The sequence below is a fragment of the Misgurnus anguillicaudatus genome, chromosome 2 (genome assembly GCF_027580225.2).
Source record: "Misgurnus anguillicaudatus chromosome 2, ASM2758022v2, whole genome shotgun sequence".
Lineage (NCBI taxonomy): Eukaryota > Metazoa > Chordata > Actinopteri > Cypriniformes > Cobitidae > Misgurnus > Misgurnus anguillicaudatus.
The window spans coordinates 37164609-37186376 of NC_073338.2; the positions used below are offsets into that span (position 1 = coordinate 37164609).

The 21768-nt window shown below is 36.1% G+C and overlaps 1 protein-coding gene across 2 annotated transcripts; it reads right to left on the reverse strand.

Annotated features, from left to right (window-relative positions):
• Positions 1 to 1255: 1255 nt before the first annotated feature.
• myl13 (myosin, light chain 13) lies at positions 1256 to 9909 on the reverse strand. 2 transcript variants are annotated; one of them, XM_055203055.2, is made up of 7 exons: positions 9738 to 9909; positions 5585 to 5612; positions 4116 to 4265; positions 3841 to 4014; positions 1999 to 2076; positions 1669 to 1701; positions 1256 to 1532 (listed from the first exon to the last, which is right to left on the reverse strand). In XM_055203055.2, exons 1-6 carry the CDS (start codon positions 9837 to 9839, stop codon positions 1673 to 1675), a joined length of 561 nt encoding a protein of 186 aa, XP_055059030.1. In that variant the 5' UTR covers positions 9840 to 9909; the 3' UTR covers positions 1256 to 1532; positions 1669 to 1672. The 2 variants fall into 2 exon arrangements, with proteins under 2 accessions (XP_055059030.1, XP_055059031.1); XM_055203056.2 differs by having other exon boundaries at positions 1256 to 1553.
• Positions 9910 to 21768: the final 11859 nt, after the last annotated feature.

Below are 21768 nucleotides of genomic sequence, written 5' to 3' on the forward strand. Positions count from 1 at the left end.
GAATGAGACGTTTTATCTACATACACCGAGGGTCCCCACATGGAAGCCGCCATTTTGTGCAGCCATGTTTCTTCAGAAGCCCTTTACAGACAAACTTTTTTACTAAGTTGTCTCCAAGGTTGACATGTTTGTCCGGTGGCAGCTATCGTAGCAAGAGGTGAGCAGTGGACTGAGCCGTTGGTTGCAATTCACAACCTCGCCACTAAATTTACACACTGCACCTTTAAAGTTGCGATTTTCTAGGCAGATATGGCTAGGACCATACTTTGTTGCTGTAACATGGCTGCAGCAGGCGCAGTGATATCCGGTGTTTAAGTGATGAATTAAGTAAATATTGTTTCAGGGTCCAAACCTCCACTGATTTCAATATAGCATATTTAAACAGTCGAATGAGCACTATTTATTCATATCACACATTTGGGTGAAATTTTAATAAACTCTCAGTATACACTGCAGTCTCCAGGCTCACGTGAGCGGTTGGACCCGAAAGCGGCGCATGATGTCAGACTTAACAACCCGATTACTCACTGCCCGAAAATAGTCCCCTGGCATTGAAGGGCACTATTTTCAGCTGCTGTGTAATATCATTGCGCCTCCTGCAGTCATGTTACATCAGCAAAGTCCTTGATTATTACGCCAGAATGAGAGTATAGTTCCTAGACATATCTGCCAAGAAAATCGCAACTTTTAATTTTCCGTCTGTCTTAGTACACGATGTAACTACAAAAGAGTCAAGTTGCAAATAGGAAAAATATCCAAACTCTTTGGGTTTTTTTAACGCGATGCTAATGGACTAATCAGATTCAATGGATTGTGCTAAGCTATGCTAAAAGTGCTAGCGCCAGACCCGCAGATCAGCTGAATGGATTCCAAAAAGGTAAAAATCAAATGTTTAACTCTAGGGGAGCTGGAAAATGTGAAAAATCAAAAAAAGTGGAGTGTCCCTTTAATTGCTAAATTCTTTCATCTATCTATAGCAAGCTATTAAAGCCAGACTTCATTACCAGAAGCTAATTTCTCCCCGACTTGGTTTAATGGGAAGTGCTTGACTTCTGGTGCCAGTGACCACATTACTCACTCCTCCTGGGCATCATCTTATTAAACGACGTGTTGCTTCAGACTACATGTTAGTGAAAGCATATGTGAGCCAAACGTTTTATAAACCTCTCCAGACACTCCCCTAAATGCAGATCTATTACAAGTGATGATGTTATACATAAATGATGAAAAGGATTCAGAGAAAGAGAGGCGTCTGTTTAAATTAAGCATGACATTTAATAATTTATTTAACTTTTGATTCACATAAAGAACAGGCGTGATGAATGATGGAGTCACTTTAGGCGAAACAGACTGTGGTGCCATATAAAAAGGAACGTTTGAAAGATGGACAGAGACAGATCATGTCAGTGGACCCATGGCAGTGGACCAGCGCATGGGCTTTTCAAAAAACAAAAAAAATTAAAAACAAACAAACAGAACAAAACAAAACAACTGACATCATTCTGTATCCTCGATCGATGTGTCTTGATAATCTTAAGAAGAAAAAATAAAGTCTGTTGAAAAGAATTCTAAATTACTTAAAGAAAAAAATATTTATTATTAATTGTTTATTAAAATACTAATAGATAAATAAAACTAACATGCAAGTCTGAGATTGATTTGCCATACCTGTTCAACCAGCCATGATATGTTTTACAAAAGCTGTTTCCCAAAAAAAAGAGAGAGAAAGAAGAGTAAGTCATATGTACCTAATATACTATTCTGCTTCTAGTCTCTACGTATTTTACATAAAGTCAATAAGGTAATACTGTGATTGCTGCTGTTTTCATTTAATATAAATGCAATCATATTTATGATCCCTATGGTTTCCAAAAACTAGAATTAGTAAATGCTGCCATCTAGAGGTCAACAGTTATATTCTCTGCTGATAGTAAAGTATAAGGTCACTGACATTTGTATGCTATATATGCATATTTGTGATGCTGTCCACAAACTCACCCTCATAGTTTATACAGCCGTTTGCATCTTCTTGTCCAGCCATCAGCTGCTCCACCTCATCTTCCTTCATCTTCTCACCTACCAAGCAGACACGACCACACACAGTCAGGTTATCAGCATGTTGGTCTCAAGACAAGATTGATTCCTCATGCCCCATCTTGTGCAACTAGAGTGTCAGTTCATCTTACTGTCTTTTTCCAGTTATAGTATTCTTCAAATATTTGATAGGTTTATATGTAAAAATTGTATGAATAACCAATTATTAGAAATAAACATAAATATATCCCACCCTTAACCCCACCCCTAAACCCAACGTCACATGGGCTAAAGCAAATCATACAAAACATGCAAATTAGAAAGAATCTCAATTAATACGTATAGCTACACTGTAAAAATTTTATATGGTGCACGATTTTTGAGAAATGCTTTTTGAGAGTCGGGCCGAGTGCCAAAACGCTTGTAGCCAATCAGCAGTAATGGGCATGTCTATTATGCGACATTGTTTCAAGGGTTGCGTATGTATGGGGCGGGTCTATCAAAAGAAGGTCCAAATCAACATGATCTCATGGAAATCCGCGTTATAGTCACGGAAAATTGCATCACCCCATCCGCGACCATGTCACGGAATTCAGCCTTTCTCCGTGTTACTCCCACGGATTTCTCGTGTCATTTTATGTATTGTTTTCTCGTAGTTTTTTTCCTATTTTCAAATCATTGTCGCTTGGGGTTGGGGTTAGACTTAGGGTTTGCGTTAGGATGTACTTTTATGTATTGGTTTCTACATGTCTTTCTTCCTCTTTTCAAACTATTCTTGCCTGGAGTTGGAGTTGGGGTTTGGGTTAGGATGTCTAATAATTTAACAGAAAGTGATTCTAACCCTAACCCCAAGCGACAATGTTAAGAAAATAGGAAATACAACGAGAAAACACACAAAATGACGTAAAATGACACGGCATCCGAAAAGACATCCGTGGTCCCTTCACGGAAAAAAGCTGAATTCCGCGACATGGCCACGAACAAAGTGATACAACCCTCCGTGACCATAACACAGATTTCCGTGAGATCAGGTTGTCCTGATTTTATTGGAGTAGGGGCGTGTTTGTTTAGGTCATTTCAAATGTCAACATTTGCTTTCAGAGATCGCGCACCCTGCCTTTAACAAATTAAGTTAAACAATTTCAACTTTTTTTCTAAGTTATGTCAACTTATCAAAAGTCAAAACTTAAAAATGTAGGTTGAATTGAATTAAGTTGTTTAAACTTCATGCTGCAATGTTTTTAGTGTACCTCGCAAAATATGTACGAATTGCCATGAAATTGTCAACAAGAACATAGTACGCAATCAAGAACAGGACTCTGAGCAGTAGCGGCCGGTGACTTTTCTTCCGAGGGGCGCGAATTCAAAATATGTGTTCGGAGTGTCATGTGTGTTGCTCGTCATTTCAAAATATGTGTTTGTTGCGTCATGTGTCAAAATACGAGCCTGCTGCACATGCGTGGAAAGGATTTATGATAAAAGAGACGCTCACGTTCATAAAATACACGCAAGACAATTTAACACTAAACTCGGATTACACATGAGATTAAGCAAGTATCGGCAAACGCAAGCGTCTCTTTTATCATAAACAGTTTAGACGTGTCTGCAGCAGCCTCGTATTTTCACATCACACGTGATGCACATAAGTTAACATGATGGGCCAAACACATATTTTGAAATGACAAGCCAAACACATGATGGGCTACATACATGTTGTGACGAATTTCACATTGTGCACCCTCGAAAAATAAGTTGCCGTTGTTGAAGATTTCTATTATGATTCTTATTATCATTGTTAGCATTTACCCAGCGTAGCGAGGACGTGTCTGAGCTCAGCACCCATCACTGTTCCATTGCCCTCCTTGTCGAACACCCTCAGACCCTCAACAAAGTCTTCAAAGGTCCCACGGTCTTTGGCCTTGCAGATGTGCTGATGCATGGGCAGGAACTGATCAAAATCCAACATCTTCACATTCATTTCTGCCAACACGACAGTGAGGTGGAAGAACATACAGTATTGAACGATTGTGGATTTTGTTATGGATCAATAAACTGTGAACTAGGAGAAGTGAGGAGCTCACCTTCAGCTTTGGGTTTGCCAAGGACATGCATGACTTCAGCGTTTGTGGGGTTCTGACCCAAAGCCCGGATCAGGTCACCGCACTGAGCGTAGGTGATTTTCATCTCATTGGTTGGCGTCCTGTCAAACAGCTGGAAGGCATCCTTGAAATCTACAGAAAGGAAGACAGTGGGACATCAGCGGGACTCTTAAACCCTTCCATGCAGTTTGCCAAGCAGCAGGTTGTAAGTTCATGTCTCAGTGGAATTCAAAGCCACAGGCGATGATGGTTTAAAGTTTGCTGGACCGTGTTGGGGTTTGGGCTTCACCAAACACAAGCAATCTTAATAAATCAATTTTAACTGCAAACAGCTGTCAATGGGGCAGTACCCTTTGAAAAGGTACTAACATACCCTTATGTACAGTGTATGGTACCAATATGTACCTTTGAGATATTAATATGAACTCTTTATGTGCCAAGCTGTACTTTTTGGAAAGGTCAAAGAATGCAAAAAGGTCTGCACATCCAAATCACACAGAATTGGGTTCAGGGGCTGGGCGAGGGATAATAAATCACTGTAATAACAACAAAGAAGGCCGCACACTGATTAAAATGCTCCAAATATAATTGAATAGTACAACGTTTTGACATTCAGGTCACATCAGGCCTGATGAAGAGCTGAAGGTCGAAACGTATTAAATTATATTTGAAGCATTTTAATCGGTATTTTTCTGTGACTTTTTGGAAAGGTACCAGCTCCAGTGATAGTTAGGGTACACATTTTAAGTATTTTTTATGACAGTATAGTGAAACATTTCAGATAAACAGTAAATGCTTTTTGTTGGGCTATGGTTCAGTAAAGAAGCTTTAAAATGCAAAGATTTTGTTGCATATAAGGTACTTTTTGGTGAAAACGGATTGACAATACACTTTACAAAATATAATACGCTGGATTTACTTAAAAATATAGTGCATAATTTTAAGTTTTAAGCATAAATTGTTTAAAATTCCATGAAATACTTGCGTAAAAAATGGATGCAAAAATGATGCACTATATTTTTTAAGTAAATCCAGCCTTTATTTTTTTCAGTGTATACTAAGGTTAAAAATAAATGGTTTCTTTTAAAAACCTTTAACTAAAGGGTTCTTTGGAGAACCAAAAATGTGGCCAACTTTACCCCAAATCATCTGACATTTACTGATTATTTTAAATACACTGTAAAAAAATGTGTTGAATCAACTCAGATTTACAAGTCATTTCAACTAACTATTATTTATCTTGACTAGAGATGAGTTGTTATAACTACAGGTGAGTTGTTATAACTTATAAAATGAAGTTGACTTTTCTCAACGATATTTTATAAGTTTTGACAACTCATCTCCGTTGACATGACTTGTAAATCTGAGTTGATTTAACAAAATTTTTTATTTTTTACAGTGTACATATACATATTTGTTGTTTAACAAATTGCAAGCATCTGATATCTTACCTTCAATCTGCTCAGCAGTAAATTCAACCTGCAAAATACAACAACAATTGCATTACAATAGGAATCCAGTATTATTTGATCTTTTTTCTTCTTTATTAAAGAAAAGATGACCAAAATCCTAAGCTTAACAAAGAAGATAATAAAATGACTGCGTGATAAAAATGTGCCATTTGTTTTTTTTTATTGGACACCTATCCACCACCCTGACCCTACAGACGCCCACGGATGTCAAATGTCTGGGCGCACCCGTCAGAAACAACTGTTTAGGGTTACACAAGCCGTTTGTCCCATCACTCATTGTCTAAAAAAATCTGTTAACAACCTTGGTGTGGGCTCGCGGTTGTACACCCGACACCCCTTTTGTCATTTCAGGGTGAACTGTGTTACAGGTCAGGGAAACTTTTAGACAGTGATTTAACGCTGTTAAAACACATAACACTGACAAGATACTTTTTATAGAGCACCTAAATATGATTCCTGCTATTCTGACTTGGTCATTGAGATTGAATAGCCTAATGGAAATGTTACTGGCAATATTAAGCCTCATTCACAAAGACAAAAACGTATAATTACGCATTTTTGTCATGCCACAGTTTAATTTTAAGTAGGCTATAGTCTTATACATAAAAGTAGTGGTAGATGCTTTATTGTTTAATTTGAATTAAAGCAAATTGGATTACTTTTGACATTGGCAAATCAATTAGCAAAACAACTGTCAAAAACCTGAATTCACCCTGTATATGTGGAGCACAAAGCATAAGAATGATGGAAACAATGTTGTGGGATTGAGAAAATAATAGATGCAAATTATAATTATCGGTCATCAGAGACCAGCCATTATAAACATTGTTTCATACCACTACATCTTTGCAAAATACAGAATATAGAGACAGAAATCACAGCACATTATGGGTGGTCCGTGAAATAGCATAATGAAAATCACATACAGTACAGCCTAAACCTCAATGGTTTGGAGTATATAAACGCTTCCCATAACCAAGATTTCAGACTATGGAAACGGTGTGTGTGTGTGTGTGTTGGGTGGGCAATGTTGACCACTAAAATCACTTTTGTTGTGTTGGCTCTTCTGAAACCTAAGCAATGTGGTCAACTTTCCACTATGTGACCATGAAAACAAAAAATCACTCCATCTGCAAGAAATTAAATGTTGGGAAATGGATATACCACTGGGTATTACTTGTGATATAGTAAAGTATATTGTATTTGTATGTTTTCCGTGTCTAAATACATAAAATGTTGAGTTGCAAAAACATTTAAACGTGGGAACGATGAGTACTGAATCTGCACAATAACAAACGTTGACAACTGTTTAGTTTAGTGCGATCTGCTTCTCCAATTAATTATGAGCTTCAACAAATATGTACGCAACACAATGCCAAATATATCTGCAATGGTCAACTCTGATCCTGGAATTTACAGTCATTGTTCAACAGCAAGTTGTCCCTGGATGCACCGCAGTATTGTCACATGGTCTCTGATGTTGCTCAAAAATAGCTGGTGGACATCAAAGAGACCAACAAAAGCATAGCAGTTATCTTTGCGAGAAGGTCACATTTGGCCTCGGGAAATTCGATAGGGGAACCGATGTCAAGATAACAGACAACTTTTGTCCTTTTTAATCTTCAAGGAATAAAGCCAAGATGCCAAGCTGTTGTAAAAGAGCAACTAAAGTCCTCGGTCATGAGCAGCTGTGTCTCACCTTCCCTTTGTTCTTCAAGCATTTTTGTTTGTTCACCAGAAAAAATATCTTGACAACTTTAAAACAAGAGACTTTTAGCAAAAGCAAAACATTTAGAGATTGTATTTTTTCTTGTTTTAGCATAGGGTGACCATACGTGCCATTCTTACTGACCGCGTCCTGGCCAGGATTTCGGGTTTGTCTTCCGGAAGTCATATTTGTCGATCACATACGTTGTACAGAATTATTATTAATATTACAGAAAAGCAACCGTTACATTTTAAGGTAAGAATGAAACTACACTTGTATGTTTTATGTTTTTAACTGAATGGCATATGCTGTCAACAAATACGACTTCTGGAACACGCACAAAAATCCTGGCAGGACGCGTCCGGGAAGAATGGCACGTATGGTCACCCTATTTTAGCATAAATAGAATTTTTTTTGTTTTTTGGTTTATGCTAAAATATAACTACTCAAAATTAAGGTAAATGTAAGTGTGCAATCAAAGTATTACCAATTCATGTAACCGACCAATCAAACGCGACAATGCTGTTGCAAGCTCCATTTTTGTATAGCAAATATAGGAGGAAAATAATTGTTTTAGCATAAATTGAACATATATTTTTTGTTAGGTTTATGCTAAAATATAACTACTCAAAATTAAGGTAAGCGTAAAATCAAAGTATTACCAATTCATGTAACCGACCAATCGAACGCGACAATGGTGTTGCCAGCTCAATACTATAGTTGTATAGCAAATATAGGAGGAAAATAATTGTTTTAGCATAAATTTAACACATTTTTTGTTAGGTTTATGCTAAAATAAAACTACTCAAAATTAAGGTAAATGTAAGCGTGCAATCAAAGTATTACCAATTCATGTAACCGACCAATCAAATGTGAAAATGCTGTTGCAAGCTCCATAGTTGTATAGCAAATTTAGGAGGAAAATAATTGTTTTAGCATAAATTTAACAAATGTTTTGTTAGGTTTATGCTAAAATATAACTACTCAAAATTAAGGTAAGGTAAGCGTGCAATCAAAGTATTACCAATTCATGTAACCGACCAATCGAACGTGACAATGCTGTTGCAAGCTCCATAATATAGTTGTATAGCAAATATAGGAGGAAAATAATTGTTTTAGCATGAATTGAATATTTTTTAGTTAGGTTTATGTTTAAATATAACTACTCAAAATTAAGGTAAATGTAAGTGTGCAATCAAAGTATTACCAATTCATGTAACCGACCAATCGAACGTGACAATGCTGTTGCAAGCTCCATAATATAGTTGTATAGCAAATATAGGAGAAAAATAATTGTTTTAGCATGAATTGAATATTTTTTAGTTAGGTTTATGTTAAAATATAACTACTCAAAATTATGGTAAATGTAAGTGTGCAATCAAAGTATTACCAATTCATGTAACCGACCAATCGAACGTGACAATGCTGTTGCAAGCTCCATAATATAGTTGTATAGCAAATATAGGAGAAAAATAATTGTTTTAGCATGAATTGAATATTTTTTAGTTAGGTTTATGTTAAAATATAACTACTCAAAATTAAGGTAAATGTAAGCGTGCAATCAAAGTATTACCAATTCCGACCAATCGAACGTGACAATGCTGTTGCAAGCTCCATACTATAGTTGTATAGCAAATAGGAGGACAATAATTGTTTTAGCATAAATTTAAAATTTTTTTTTGTTAGGTTTATGCTAAAATATAACTACTCAAAATTAAGGTAAATGTAAGTGTGCAATCAAAGTATTACCAATTCATGTATCCGACCAATCGAACGTGACAATGCTGTTGCAGGCTCCATACTAGTTGTATAGCAAATATAGAAGGAAAATGATTGTTTTAGCATGAATTGAATATTTTTTAGTTAGGTTTATGTTAAAATATAACTACTCAAAATTAAGGTAAACGTAAGCGTGCAACCAATGTATTAACAATTCATGTAACCGACCAATCGAACGCGACAATGGTGTTGCCAGCTCCATACTATAGTTGTATAGCAAATATAAGAAGAAAATAATAGTTTAGCATAAATGTAACAAATTTAGGTTAGGTTTATGCTAAAAAAATAAGGAGGTAAAGTAAATGTTGAAAAAAGGAGGAAAATAATTGTTGTGATGTCTTTTCTATATGTTTTAATGTCTAAAATTCACATTTAACTCATGTTATAACTCAGTTGGTATAGAATTGCATTAAAAGTGCAAAAGGTCCTGGGTTTGACTCCCAGGGAACACACATACTGATAAAATTGGAGAAAAACATCTCGCAAATGTTTTGTAAAGTTTTTGTCCTCTAGAGATTACAGTATCAATCAAAGATCAAGATATGCAATAATCCAAGCTGCATATCTATCACTTAAATACATCATCTTCCCTGATTAACCTCAATTAAGACCCATTAGGCGAAGTGCATCACCAGTAACTTCAACCTTGACTTCAGCGGGGTTAAACTCAGGCTCCTTAGGGGGTTCAGGCTCTGGGGGCTTAGGGGCAGCTACTGGTTTGGGTTCTTCCTTCTTCTTGGGGGCCATGATGAGGGTTAAGATGCGACACAGAGGGACAGAGACAACACAGGGTCAGACACGCTCTGGGTACAGAGCTTAGAGGTGCTGGGGGGCAATTTATCCTCATCCTTTCAGGTGTGCTCCACCCCCTCTGTCCCAGAATGGTGCCAAATACAAAGAGGAAGGCCATACAAGGTCGTACCTCATGGATTCTATTTAAGACACACTGTTCTATCATAACACACGCTCTCCTCCATCTGTACAGGGCCGTGTGGAATGGAGAGTTTGATCATTAGGCTCGAAATCCAGTGTTATTGCTTTGATTCGTCTTCACACTCGGAGCCAGCTTGGAGACATTGAAAAACAAATGAGGTCACATGCTGTTGTGAAGGATTGGGCTTGGATTTGTCAGAATGCATGACAGATCTTTTCTGATTCCAGGTCTTCAGCTGTTCACGGATAAATCGGAACAACAGGATGTTAAATCGAGTGCAATCAGGCACATTTCCATTTGAAAGCTTTAGCTCAGTCACTGAGGTGTGTGTGTGTGTGTGTGTGTGCGTACGTGTCTGTGCGTTTTACAGAATGATAATGATTCAGAATTTAAAGATATGCAAAAGATACATTTTATTGCCTGCATTAATGGTGCCAGAAGTGGTAGATTATAATCATCATCAAGAGATCATCAACATTCATCTGTAATATGCAGAAGTCATGATGAATTTTCTGCCAATTTAAAAGTAATAGGAACATAATTTCTCCAGCGAATGAAGCAGAACTCTAATTACATCCAGGTCAAAAACTCTGTCACCCGAAAGGAGCATTTTCTCAGATCTTTTTATACATAATGACACCATGTCAACCATTGTTTATTAAGAACATAATTAGCAAAAAGATTAATCTGCATATGCAAAAAAAGTAATTATCATCAATGCAATCTCAACATGCATGGGGTGCAGATCCACCCAAAAAAGATTAGAAAATTGCTCATAATTGTTATAAAAGAACCATTTTGGGGTTTTACAAAACGATCTTTGTGGTTCTTTATATTATCAACAGGTTTTTAAGAACCTTTTTACTGAATCGCTTTTTGGGAACCAAATTTTTTAAAGTATTATTTCTATGAAGAACCTTTTAAGCACCTTTTTTAAGAGTGCAATGTGTCCAGATTTTTAGGTTTTTTTTATAAAATAAAATGGTACTAAAAGTTGTCCATTCACATGATGACCACCTACAGTTTATAAGTGTTATAAATGTTTGGAGTCACAGCTGATTCAACTTAAGGGGTTGAGGTTAGCTTGACAAACAAGATCAGCTGTTATGTGGCTTATTGTTAGTTTAAACAAACAATGCCTGGCCTAGTGTTTCAATCCATGACAAAGCAATTTGCTGTGCTTAATTGAAAATCAACTTTATTTTAAATCACAAAGAAGGACGAAAGAGGGCAAAAAATTAAGGTTGGATGAGTTTTACAAAAAAAGATGTATTTTCAGAACAGTTTATTTTGTATACAGTGTATTTGTGTGTGTATGTGGGTCAGTGACAAAAACGGTTTAGCAAGATAAGAAATTCTAAAATATAAAAAAATTGTTTTAAAAGCATGAATCAGGTTTATTTCGATGCACATATTCGATGTGTATTTAGGTTAATTTTATGCAATAAATAATTACATTTGCACATTTTTAAAAAAAGTTAAGACTGAATGGACCTGAAAATGTCAAATGGTGTACTGTAACTGCCAATTGCGCCAAAGAATGAGAAATATTAAATATTTTATCCACCTTGATGGCATGTAAGCGCAATCATCATCATAAAAAAAATCATTTTAAAATATAATTTTATTAGTTATTTCTAAATGTAAATTTTAATGCGTTTTTGTAATATTTGTCCTGACATATGCTGAAAACAGTTATTTTTTCTAAATAATCTTGGACAAATGATGTAAAAATATATGTAAAAAAAATAATATTACCCTAAACTAAGTGATTATATTTTTTTCCACATTTTTTTGTGAATATATTTATATAAAAATACTAGTTACACCAATTGACACAGACCGGTTACACCACATTAACATTTTTGCAATTATCCCCCAAATACTCTTTCAAAATGAAATAAAACCATTTCAACCCTTTTATATTTAATTGAACCATACGAACACAAAATAATTAACGTCATATCATTGAAACATATACTGTGTACTATAAATGAACAAAATGGACCATTACCTAAATTAGTGTCTAAGCAAAAATTAGCCTAAAAGGAACTGTTGAATTGTATGTGACAATAAATACAGTCAGTCCATGTAGCAATGCGGTGGTCTTGTGTTTCCTATAAGCATTGAGGACTTACAGGTTGTCAAAACCTGCCACAACATTTGTTACAGTAAGCTTGTGTTTGTTTGTGCTTGTGACCTGTGCCACTGTATGTGTGTGCGTGTGTTTGTGCATGCGTGCGTGTATGAATATGCAAATACCGTATTTGTAATTTATAAGACAAGAGTGAAATGGAGCCCCAATTTTGTTCTGGCATGAATCAGTCAAATGTCATGACTGTATATATTGAAATCTAGAGTGCTTGTTGATAAACCCAATACAATAAACATGCAAATATGTCCTTTTCTGCTGCCAGATAAATCTACTTCACATTGCAACCTCATATCAACACGCATGTAAAACAATTCATTAATGATGAATGAGATATTTCATAAACTGCAAATAAATTATATGTTCGATATAATAAATACAGTACTGTGCAAAAGTCTTAGGCCACCATCACCAGCTTCGTTGTTTTAGCAAAATTTTATTGTCCATCCATATTTATTTTTTATTCTTTTTAAGATACAAACAGAAAATACAGGAAATATGTACACAAAGTGAAAAACAAAACAATTTTCAGGACTAAATGTTGTCTTCTACCCTAAATACTTGACACTTCAGCTTATAATTGTATACTGTTTTTAATAATACATACACATTTCCTGTATTTTCTGGTAAAGAGACTGAGAAATAATTATATATGATCACGATACAATTGCAAAAACAACAAATCTAATGGTAGCATGGTGGCCTAAGACTTTTGCACAGTACTGCATATTATTATTTTTTGTAAATGTATCTAAAAAACACCCAAAATGTATTTGATAAATACTATGTTGGAGCTCAGGATTTATTATAACAGACATTCTGCTTAATGATTTGTGGACAATGTGCTTTCCAATATTTTTGTTGAAAATCCTACAATTATAGAGAATTGTGGCATAACATTTATAAATGAGAGGTTTGCAAAAAGCAAACTCACTCCTTCTGTACAGGAAACAGAGCTTGACATTTTTGGGCAAATTATTATGTGGAGACCGGGGCTAGTTGTCACACACGGTGTCTCCAAATATTAGTTTCAGTCTTCATTTAGGATTGTTTTTGTGTGTCATCCAAACAATACTCAAATGCAATCATAATTTTAACTCGTGTCTAAACAAGTGAATAAAATACAACCACATGCATGCATTCATGTTGAACTGCTTTTAAGGAAAAGAGGAAACTCATACATTTTTGTTGGCCAACAATGGTTTAATATTTGAACATTTTAATGAACTGTTTTGTGTGTACTTGTCAAAATCTGCTGAAAAGCCTATAATTTGCTATTTAATGAGGGGTTCCTACTGTGACAACTTATCCTGACAGCATACCCTGGCTGCTATAGAGATGGATATTATCACAAAAGGTCAACGTGCGGTCAACAAAATCTTTTCCTGCGGGCAAAAATAATTGAAATGTTCAATATGTTTGTGTGTTCTTTTGTAGTCAAAACTTCAATGCACGTGCTTTAATAGAAGCTCAAAATCTTCCTTCACTCCAGAAATATTCACTTAAGTACAAAGTGTGACAGTAGCTCATGGTTAAAAGAACAATATCAACCATCCATGAAACTTAAAAGGCAGTGATTTCGAAAACATCCATTTCAATGACCGTTCCCCCCTTAATGCTTCCCTTTGACACCTCTGTGAACTTAATACGAAGTCCTCTTCATGGCCAACCTCAACCTGCCACAGATGGCAAGAACTGTGCGTGTTGGTCATGGGTATAAATGGCTCCAGTTTTGCATAACAACACAAGCTCTGTTAAGTCTATATCAGGTGATCATTGTTAAATGTATTTCAAACATGCCTGCCATGCGGGATCTGTCCAGAAAGTTATTTTGGCTCTGGCCTGTTGTTCACTTGGAATGAACCCTGGGAGGAGTACAGATACATTACAATGGCGATTGTTATGTGACCCCTTCTAAAGTGACCTTCACGTCTAAATGCAGCTAGTAATGCTTGGGCTCAGCAGACAATTTACAAAGACTGTTGTGAGAAGACAAACAGTACGGTGAACCGGCATTGCAGTGGCAACCCTGGAAAAGTAGCGTTTACAGTATTTTATTTGAATCTACAATGCTGGTTAAACCAAAAATTCTTTACAACCACGAAATCCACAAATCGATGGAGTTTCATTGTCTATTAGTCATACAAAAAGAATCTCATATATGCTGGAGTCCTTCGATTTTCTTTTCTTGTTCCATTTAATGATTTTTCAGCTACAAATAATTTTTATGAGCTCAGAATTTATGAAATGCATGTAGGCGTCCGGTTTCAAATGACATATTTCAGCCATGCCTCCTGGACAAAGGCTATATATTCATAAGCCATGCGTCACTAGGGTCCTAACAATAGACCGGTATAATTGTCTACTGTAATTAAATACAATTTTCTTCTAGTATGTGTCTTTGTGATAAAACTATTAAAAAATGTGTTGCTGTATGAATAGAATTAAAATTGGTGTGACGTTCTTTATTTTAGATTTAATATATGGATATGGTTTAATATACAGTAACAATATATTGCATACATTTTTATTGTAGTGCTATATTTGGGATGTAGTTATTTACATTACAGTAAAAGATGCGTTAGGACCTTTACATATTTGGACCTTTTTAAAGGGTAGCGTCCCAGAGACAGCTTTTGTACGTTTATTTCTCTACCTGTTTATTTACACAGTCGACTGAACTCGTCTGAAAAGATAAGCAAGTGATGTCACGTCTGGGTATTTTTGTTTATGGTATTTTTGATCAAAATAATATTTTTTACACAACCAGTTATACATACTAACTTAGTTCCAGTTCAACATTTACAGTCAAACAATATTCCTTGAGCCTTTTTAAATTGAAAAATGCTCCTCTCCAGTTGAGTTTCTCCTCAGTATCTATGGGCCGCATAAATAGATATAGATGAATAAAATAGATACAGATGACTGGGAAAATGATTCATGTCAAGAAGAAATATTGTTTCAATCTCACAGTGTTACAATGCATTGATGTTGAAGTCAAGGTTAAAAGTAAACACGTACTAAAAAAGATTTGCCTATTGCATTGTGACACAAATTAAATGAATCATTATAATTAAATAAAAATAAACTCACTTATAGGCAAGATAATGGTACACTCTCTTAACCATATTAACTTATTTTTTGTTTAGTAGCTTTTAATTGATATATTATAGAACTGTTTAACCGTTTTTGTGGAGTATTGATCCAGTATCTCTTTTTGGGTAGCTGCTATTTTTCAATCACATGCCCTTCAAAGATGAAAAATGATTTTTTTATCATCTCAACATATTGACTAGACATTAATGTTTCACTAAGGCAGTGATTTTCAAACTGGGGGGTGCGAGATGTTGCCAAGGGGGCCCAGTTTTATGACATTTTGTAAAATACATTCATTTATCATAAATTCTGTGTAATTAAACCTTAGAACAACAAGGCTGCTAACTAATAGCAAAGCAATTGCATTATTTAATATGTTTTGATTAATTAAAATTCAAAGTTAGAGATTGTTTTATGTCATGAATTTTCTTTGGTGGGAGTGAGCGCCAACGGATGAGGGGGCATACGCGAAAAGTTTGAGAACCGCTGCACTAAGGGTTAATTCATGAAAAAGAAAATTCTTAGTTATCTCTAATTAGATTAAATGTTGAGAAAATGAAGAACCTTTGCTTAAGTGACCTGCTTCAGTTTTTCCTGGGAAAAGGCCACAGGGATGTACCTCCTAACAAGTTTCTAACTGAGCTCACATTTGTCAAAGTACAAAAATAAGTCGGAGATCTTAACATAAACTCTAATATTATGTCCAAACCCAAATCATTAAAGCTATGTATAGTACACTAAGGGTGGTATTATATTAAGTTCGATTGCCTGGTCCGAACCCGAGTTCGATTGTCCCCCAACCCTCTTCCCATGGTGGTCTTGGTTCAAATTATAATATTTTGTTCTGAACCGCGGTACACTTGCGTCATCAAGCTGCAGCCATTTACTGATGTTGCTAGGCAGCAGCTACTATATAAAAGAGAAAGCGCCAAAATGGACATTATTGCTCGTATCCTCATTGTTAACCTTTGGTTTTGTTATCAAAGAATAAATTACAGAAACCCACTTCTATCTTTCTGCTGCAAAAGTGCTTAAATTGTACAAAAGAAAGTGGGTTGTCCACAGATGATTGCGGAAGCAAGCAGAAAGTGAACAGAAATTATGATTGCAGCGCGTCACATTCGTTCCCAGATATACACAAGAACGCGTCATCAATGTTAATTAGCTCCAAAACGCCGGCACGCGTCATTAATAGCGGATTGATTTAGTTTGATTGTGTTCATATCAGTACCGCAGTTCACAAAAACCGTACCCCAGCCCACCTTTTTCTGGCGGACTCGGGTGGGGTTCGCAGGTGTTCAAATCCTCCCATCGAATAAAAAAAAAAAATTGTCTTGAAATGGACAATGGTGCGCACCAAAAGTGTTATTGCGAAACCAGGGGCAGCTGATGCTAAAAAAATTGGTGGGGGGGGCGCATACAAACTTGAATTTAAACTTTTACTGTAGTAATGCAGGACTGTAAATAGCCGTTTTGCAGGTGATAAATATCATTACTGCTTAGCTAAAATGCTGTTGAAGTCAACTAAATCATTAAATAAATGTACTATAAATGTACTATAAATAAACACACACACACACACACACACACACACACACGCGCGCACACACACACACACTCACACACACACAGTACATTTGCCTAATCACAGCCCAGTACTTGCAACAAAGTTGACCAAGCCATGGAAAATACCAGATTATCTGAGCATCATGTCCACGCAAGGCAGCTCAAATGCGGCACAAAATTTTGTCCAGTAGCCTATATCACACAGACTTATAAATAGCAAACAGGGATATAATAAAGACATTTGATTTACATAGAATCCAGCTAACGTTAGCCAACTCCGTTTGCCATAAATCCTGGAAAAGCATGTAAACTTGACCATTATAATTTCCTGCTGCTCAATCTGGTCCAAGCTACTTAAAGGCACAAAAGAGGATGTTTTGTTTTATACATGTTTGCAATATTACTTGAAACTGTCTTTACTAACAGATAAAAGACTATTTATTAGGTGCACTGAAAGTAATAATATTAATATACATCATCTGTGCACAAGGTAGGGCCTTAAAAACATCAGTCAATCGTTGATGCAATCATCGCGTCAACAATTGGCCCTCTGGCTTGTCAATCACTGCCATTACGTTACTTGTGAGAGACGTGTGGGCTCCAGTAACTTTACACAGGGACGCATGCGCATGAAACTTGTCTTTAGTTTCGGTTTGTTTTCCTTGTCGCTTCTGCTTTCCTCCTCAAATTTGCACCATGGTAGAGAAGAAACGCGAAGGAGGACGCAAAAGAAAGATTTTTTGAAGTCGCTGAGAAGAGGAGAAAATTGCCAGAGGAACGTAATGTAACCAGAGTCATTATTAGAGAAACATTTCAACGCTGGAGAGCAATGAAGGAACAGAGAGGTGTCAAGACAGACGTGCAGTTCGCAAAAATTCTCCTCGACAGGTAACAGTGATTATTCTTTCTTTGTGTAATAATTATTGTTGGACTGTTATTCAGGTATATTGATGATGTTCTTGTACTGTAGTTGTAAGGCCGTAACCAGTCTGCTACATGCTGGTTGAAATGGGATAGCGTCGACTGATCTAACGTTACGTTTTATGTGTTTATTATCATATAATTTCACATAATGAATCCACTGACGCGCACAGCATATACCGGTGGTAAACAAACACTCGTGTTTAAATACTCGTGCACGAGTTTTGAAAGGTGTTCCCTAGATATGAACTGTGAAGGAGGGGGGCTGTTCTTACGCATGCGCTCATTTCAAAAACTCAGTAAGGGTCTTTGGATTCTCAGTTGGCGAAAACATCCTCTTTTGCGCCTTTAATCCTTTATTTATTCTTCAACTGAACGCCTTGTAAAGGGTGATTTTGTAAGCATAAAATCATATTTTCTTTCATCTCAAGGTATTTCACTTGCTTTCACTGATCAGTACTGTATCTAGCAGTTACATGGCAATCTGCAACGTGGTATTGAGACTCTGAAAACAAAGACAATCAAAGACATAAAAAAACTATTCTGGTTCGCTTACAACATAAGTGGGAGGGTTTGGGGTGCACAGTCCTGAAACCAGCCAATTAGAGCTCAGCTTCAGGTCACATGTTTTTACCCTTTTACTGACCTACATAGAGACTTATTAGGGGTGCGCCCCAGACACACAAACACGACACACACAACAAACTAAGTTTTGATTTTTAATTTTTAAGAAATTATAACATGAGTAACAGTGAAATAGTAAAACTAAACGATTTTATTTTGTATTAATTTCCATTATAAATTTAACTTTTTTGTAATATGTTAAAGTAGCTTTCTTCTCTGGCCAACTTTGGGGGGCGGCGCCCCAGCCGCCACTGTGTGAAACCCCCCTAATATGCATTGCTCTATTTGTCTCATCCTTATACGTTTTCATTTCTACCAAGGAATTCTAAGAAAAACATCTGAGACAAAATTGAAATTGAAACAAAACATACCTGAAAACTCTATTAAGACTCTTGAGCAATAAAACATCTAATTAGTTCATGGGATTAGATGATCGTCTGTGGTTTACACAGCTGTTTCGCAGGAATGCAGCCGTCTAGCAAGGAGTAAAAGAAAGACTAAACCAGTATTTATTTCAACACTTGGTCAGCCTCTGTTTTCTTTTACTGTAATAAGTTCATTCAATAACATTTTAACTTAACAGTATGAACACAAATCATACATCTAATTGTGTAGCAGGTTTGAAAGAGGTTTGCTAATATGGCTCTACATTTCAAAGCAAGCAGGGTTACTTTTCATCCAATCTAAAATATTCAAAATCTTTATATCTAAACAACATTGTAACACCCTGCAATAATTTACCTTAAAGGGACACTCCACTTTTTTGAAAATATGCTCATTTTCCAGCTCGCCTAGAGTTAAACATTTGATTTTTCCCCATTTGGAATCCATTCAGCCGATCTCAGGGTCTGACGGTACTATTTTAGCATAGCTTAGCATAATTCATTGAATCTGAATAGACCATTAGCATCGCACTAAAAATTAACCAAAGAGTTTGGATATTTTTCCTATTTAAAACTTGACTTTCTTTAATTACATTGTGTACTAAGACATGTGGAAAATTAAAAGTTGCGATTTTCTAGGCAGATATGACTAGGACTATACTCTCATTCTGGCGTAATAATCAAGGACTTTGCTGCTGTAACATGGCTGCAGCAGACGTAGTGATATTACGCAGCACCTGAAGATAGTCCCCTGCTATTGAAAGTAACCAAGAGGACTATTTTCAGGCAGTGCGTAATATCATTGCTCCTCCAGCAGCAATGTTACATCAGCAAAGTCCTTGATTATTACTATCTTATTATTATTATCTTTGGTTATTTTTAGCGCAATGCTAATGGTCTAATCAGATTCAATGGATTATGCTAAGCTATGCTAAAAACTGGTACCGCCAGACTGGGAGATCAGCTGAATGAATTATAAAACGGTAAAAATCAAATGTTTAAATCTAGGGGAGCTGGAAAATGTGTCCCTTTAAAAATAAATTTTCTAAAAGGCTTCTTTGCCGTGATGCCAAAAAGAAACATTTCTTTTTTTATCACTTAATAGTCTGTTTTTTTACTATAAGGAACAGAAAGGTGCTGTGGATCGTAAAGGTTTTTTAAGGAACCATACAGCCTAAAAATAATCTTTTGAAACCTTTATTTGCATGGTGCTGGTGAATTTTGCACATGCAAGCACCACTCACATAATGTAAAATTCAGGTCCTACAATCAGTTACATTAGCAGCTGGATTCATTGTATCCCTAATCATTTTGGGGACAAAGAGACAGTACTGCAGGTAAACACCTTTTCAGAACCAGGAATAGCTAATAGAGATTGAATTGTTGCCAAGACACCCTGCCGACAAACCAAACTGTCCCCAAATTACAGCAGATAAGCGGGTAACCAAGGGACAATTTGATTTCTTTATCAATATCACAGCATTTTGTAAGGGGAGCAGTCAGCACACACGCTGCTTGGCAGGTGTCGCCCTGTGTTGTCGTTTAACGCAAGGGTCAACTAGTAAGACACCAAATAACACAACTATGTCTGTAAAGTCACATCCATGCCGGGGTCATTTTGCTTCGACTGCTGATTTGGCCTCCACTCTGTTCATGATGGTGGGGAATAAAGCCACTGGTCCTGAAACAGCAGGTGGGGGAAATGTTTCCTGAAATGTTGTTACTGTACGTTGCAGGCATTAATACTAGCAGAAGAGAAGAGTGTCACCTACTGGCCCATAAGTGATATGTGCTTTCAGGCTCAATCTGAACACACAACACAACATCATCTCAAAGTGATCCTGAGAGTTTTCCCACAATGCCCATGTATGAATAATAAAGAAACTCTTTGGGTATAATCTGTATTTCGGAAAGAAACTGACTTTCTGGTATTTTATCTATAGAGAGTGCTTTTAGTTTTCCTTTTATCTAAATTGCTAGTTGAAGAAAGACACAACCCCATTGTAAAGTGACCAAAAGATTTACTACATGAGCCAACACAAACACATTTTTTTTTTGCTTAGAGAGTTTGTCCTTAATGTAGTTCTCATTTACGATATTATTGTTTCAGATGTTATCCCTACTGTATAATAATAATAAAAAACAGAGATAAAGAATCAACTAATACTATAATATTATGCCTAAATGATATTGTACTGTTTGTAAATGTTTGATTTCTTATTTAAATTGTGACAATTGTGAGCTTTTCCTATGAAAAAACAACATTAATTAACTAAACAATCAATTATACATTAATTTGATGATAAATGAAATGTGATTTCCAATTTATGATTAAAAATCATGTGGTTTAAAGTGTCTTTCATGAAGCTTAGGAGACGATGTCAAAATAATGTGTCTGATCTGAATATTTTTGGGAGACTCAGAAAATGATGATACTGATGTGCTTAGTTTTAATGGGAGCTAATGGAACTTTTACAAATGGGACATCTGAGACTACCAGCTGGTTTCAGACAGATGCTGTTATATATCATTACATACACTCTAGCGGAAAAAATCTATTCAAAGTACCATTTGAGCTAAATTGCTTCTTCACAATCAGCTGTTTTAAAGCAAATAATACATGTTGTGAAAAGCTATTTTAGCAGATTTAAAGTAGAAGACTGAGAGAGAGTGTATGCATATATAATGTGTACATTGTAAGTCTCTTTAAATATACACTCACCTGAAGGATTATTAGGAACACCATAGTAATACCTCCTTTCGCCTTCAGAACTGCCTTAATTCTATGTGACATTGATTCAACAAGGTGCTGAAGGCATTCTTTAGAAATGTTGGCCCATATTGATAAGATAGCATCTTGCAGTTGATGGAGATTTGTGGGATGCACATCCAGGGCACAAAGCTCCCGTTCCATCACATTCCAAAGATGCTCTATTGGGTTGAGATCTGGTGACTGTGGGGGCCATTTTAGTACAGTGAACTCATTGTAATGTTCAAGAA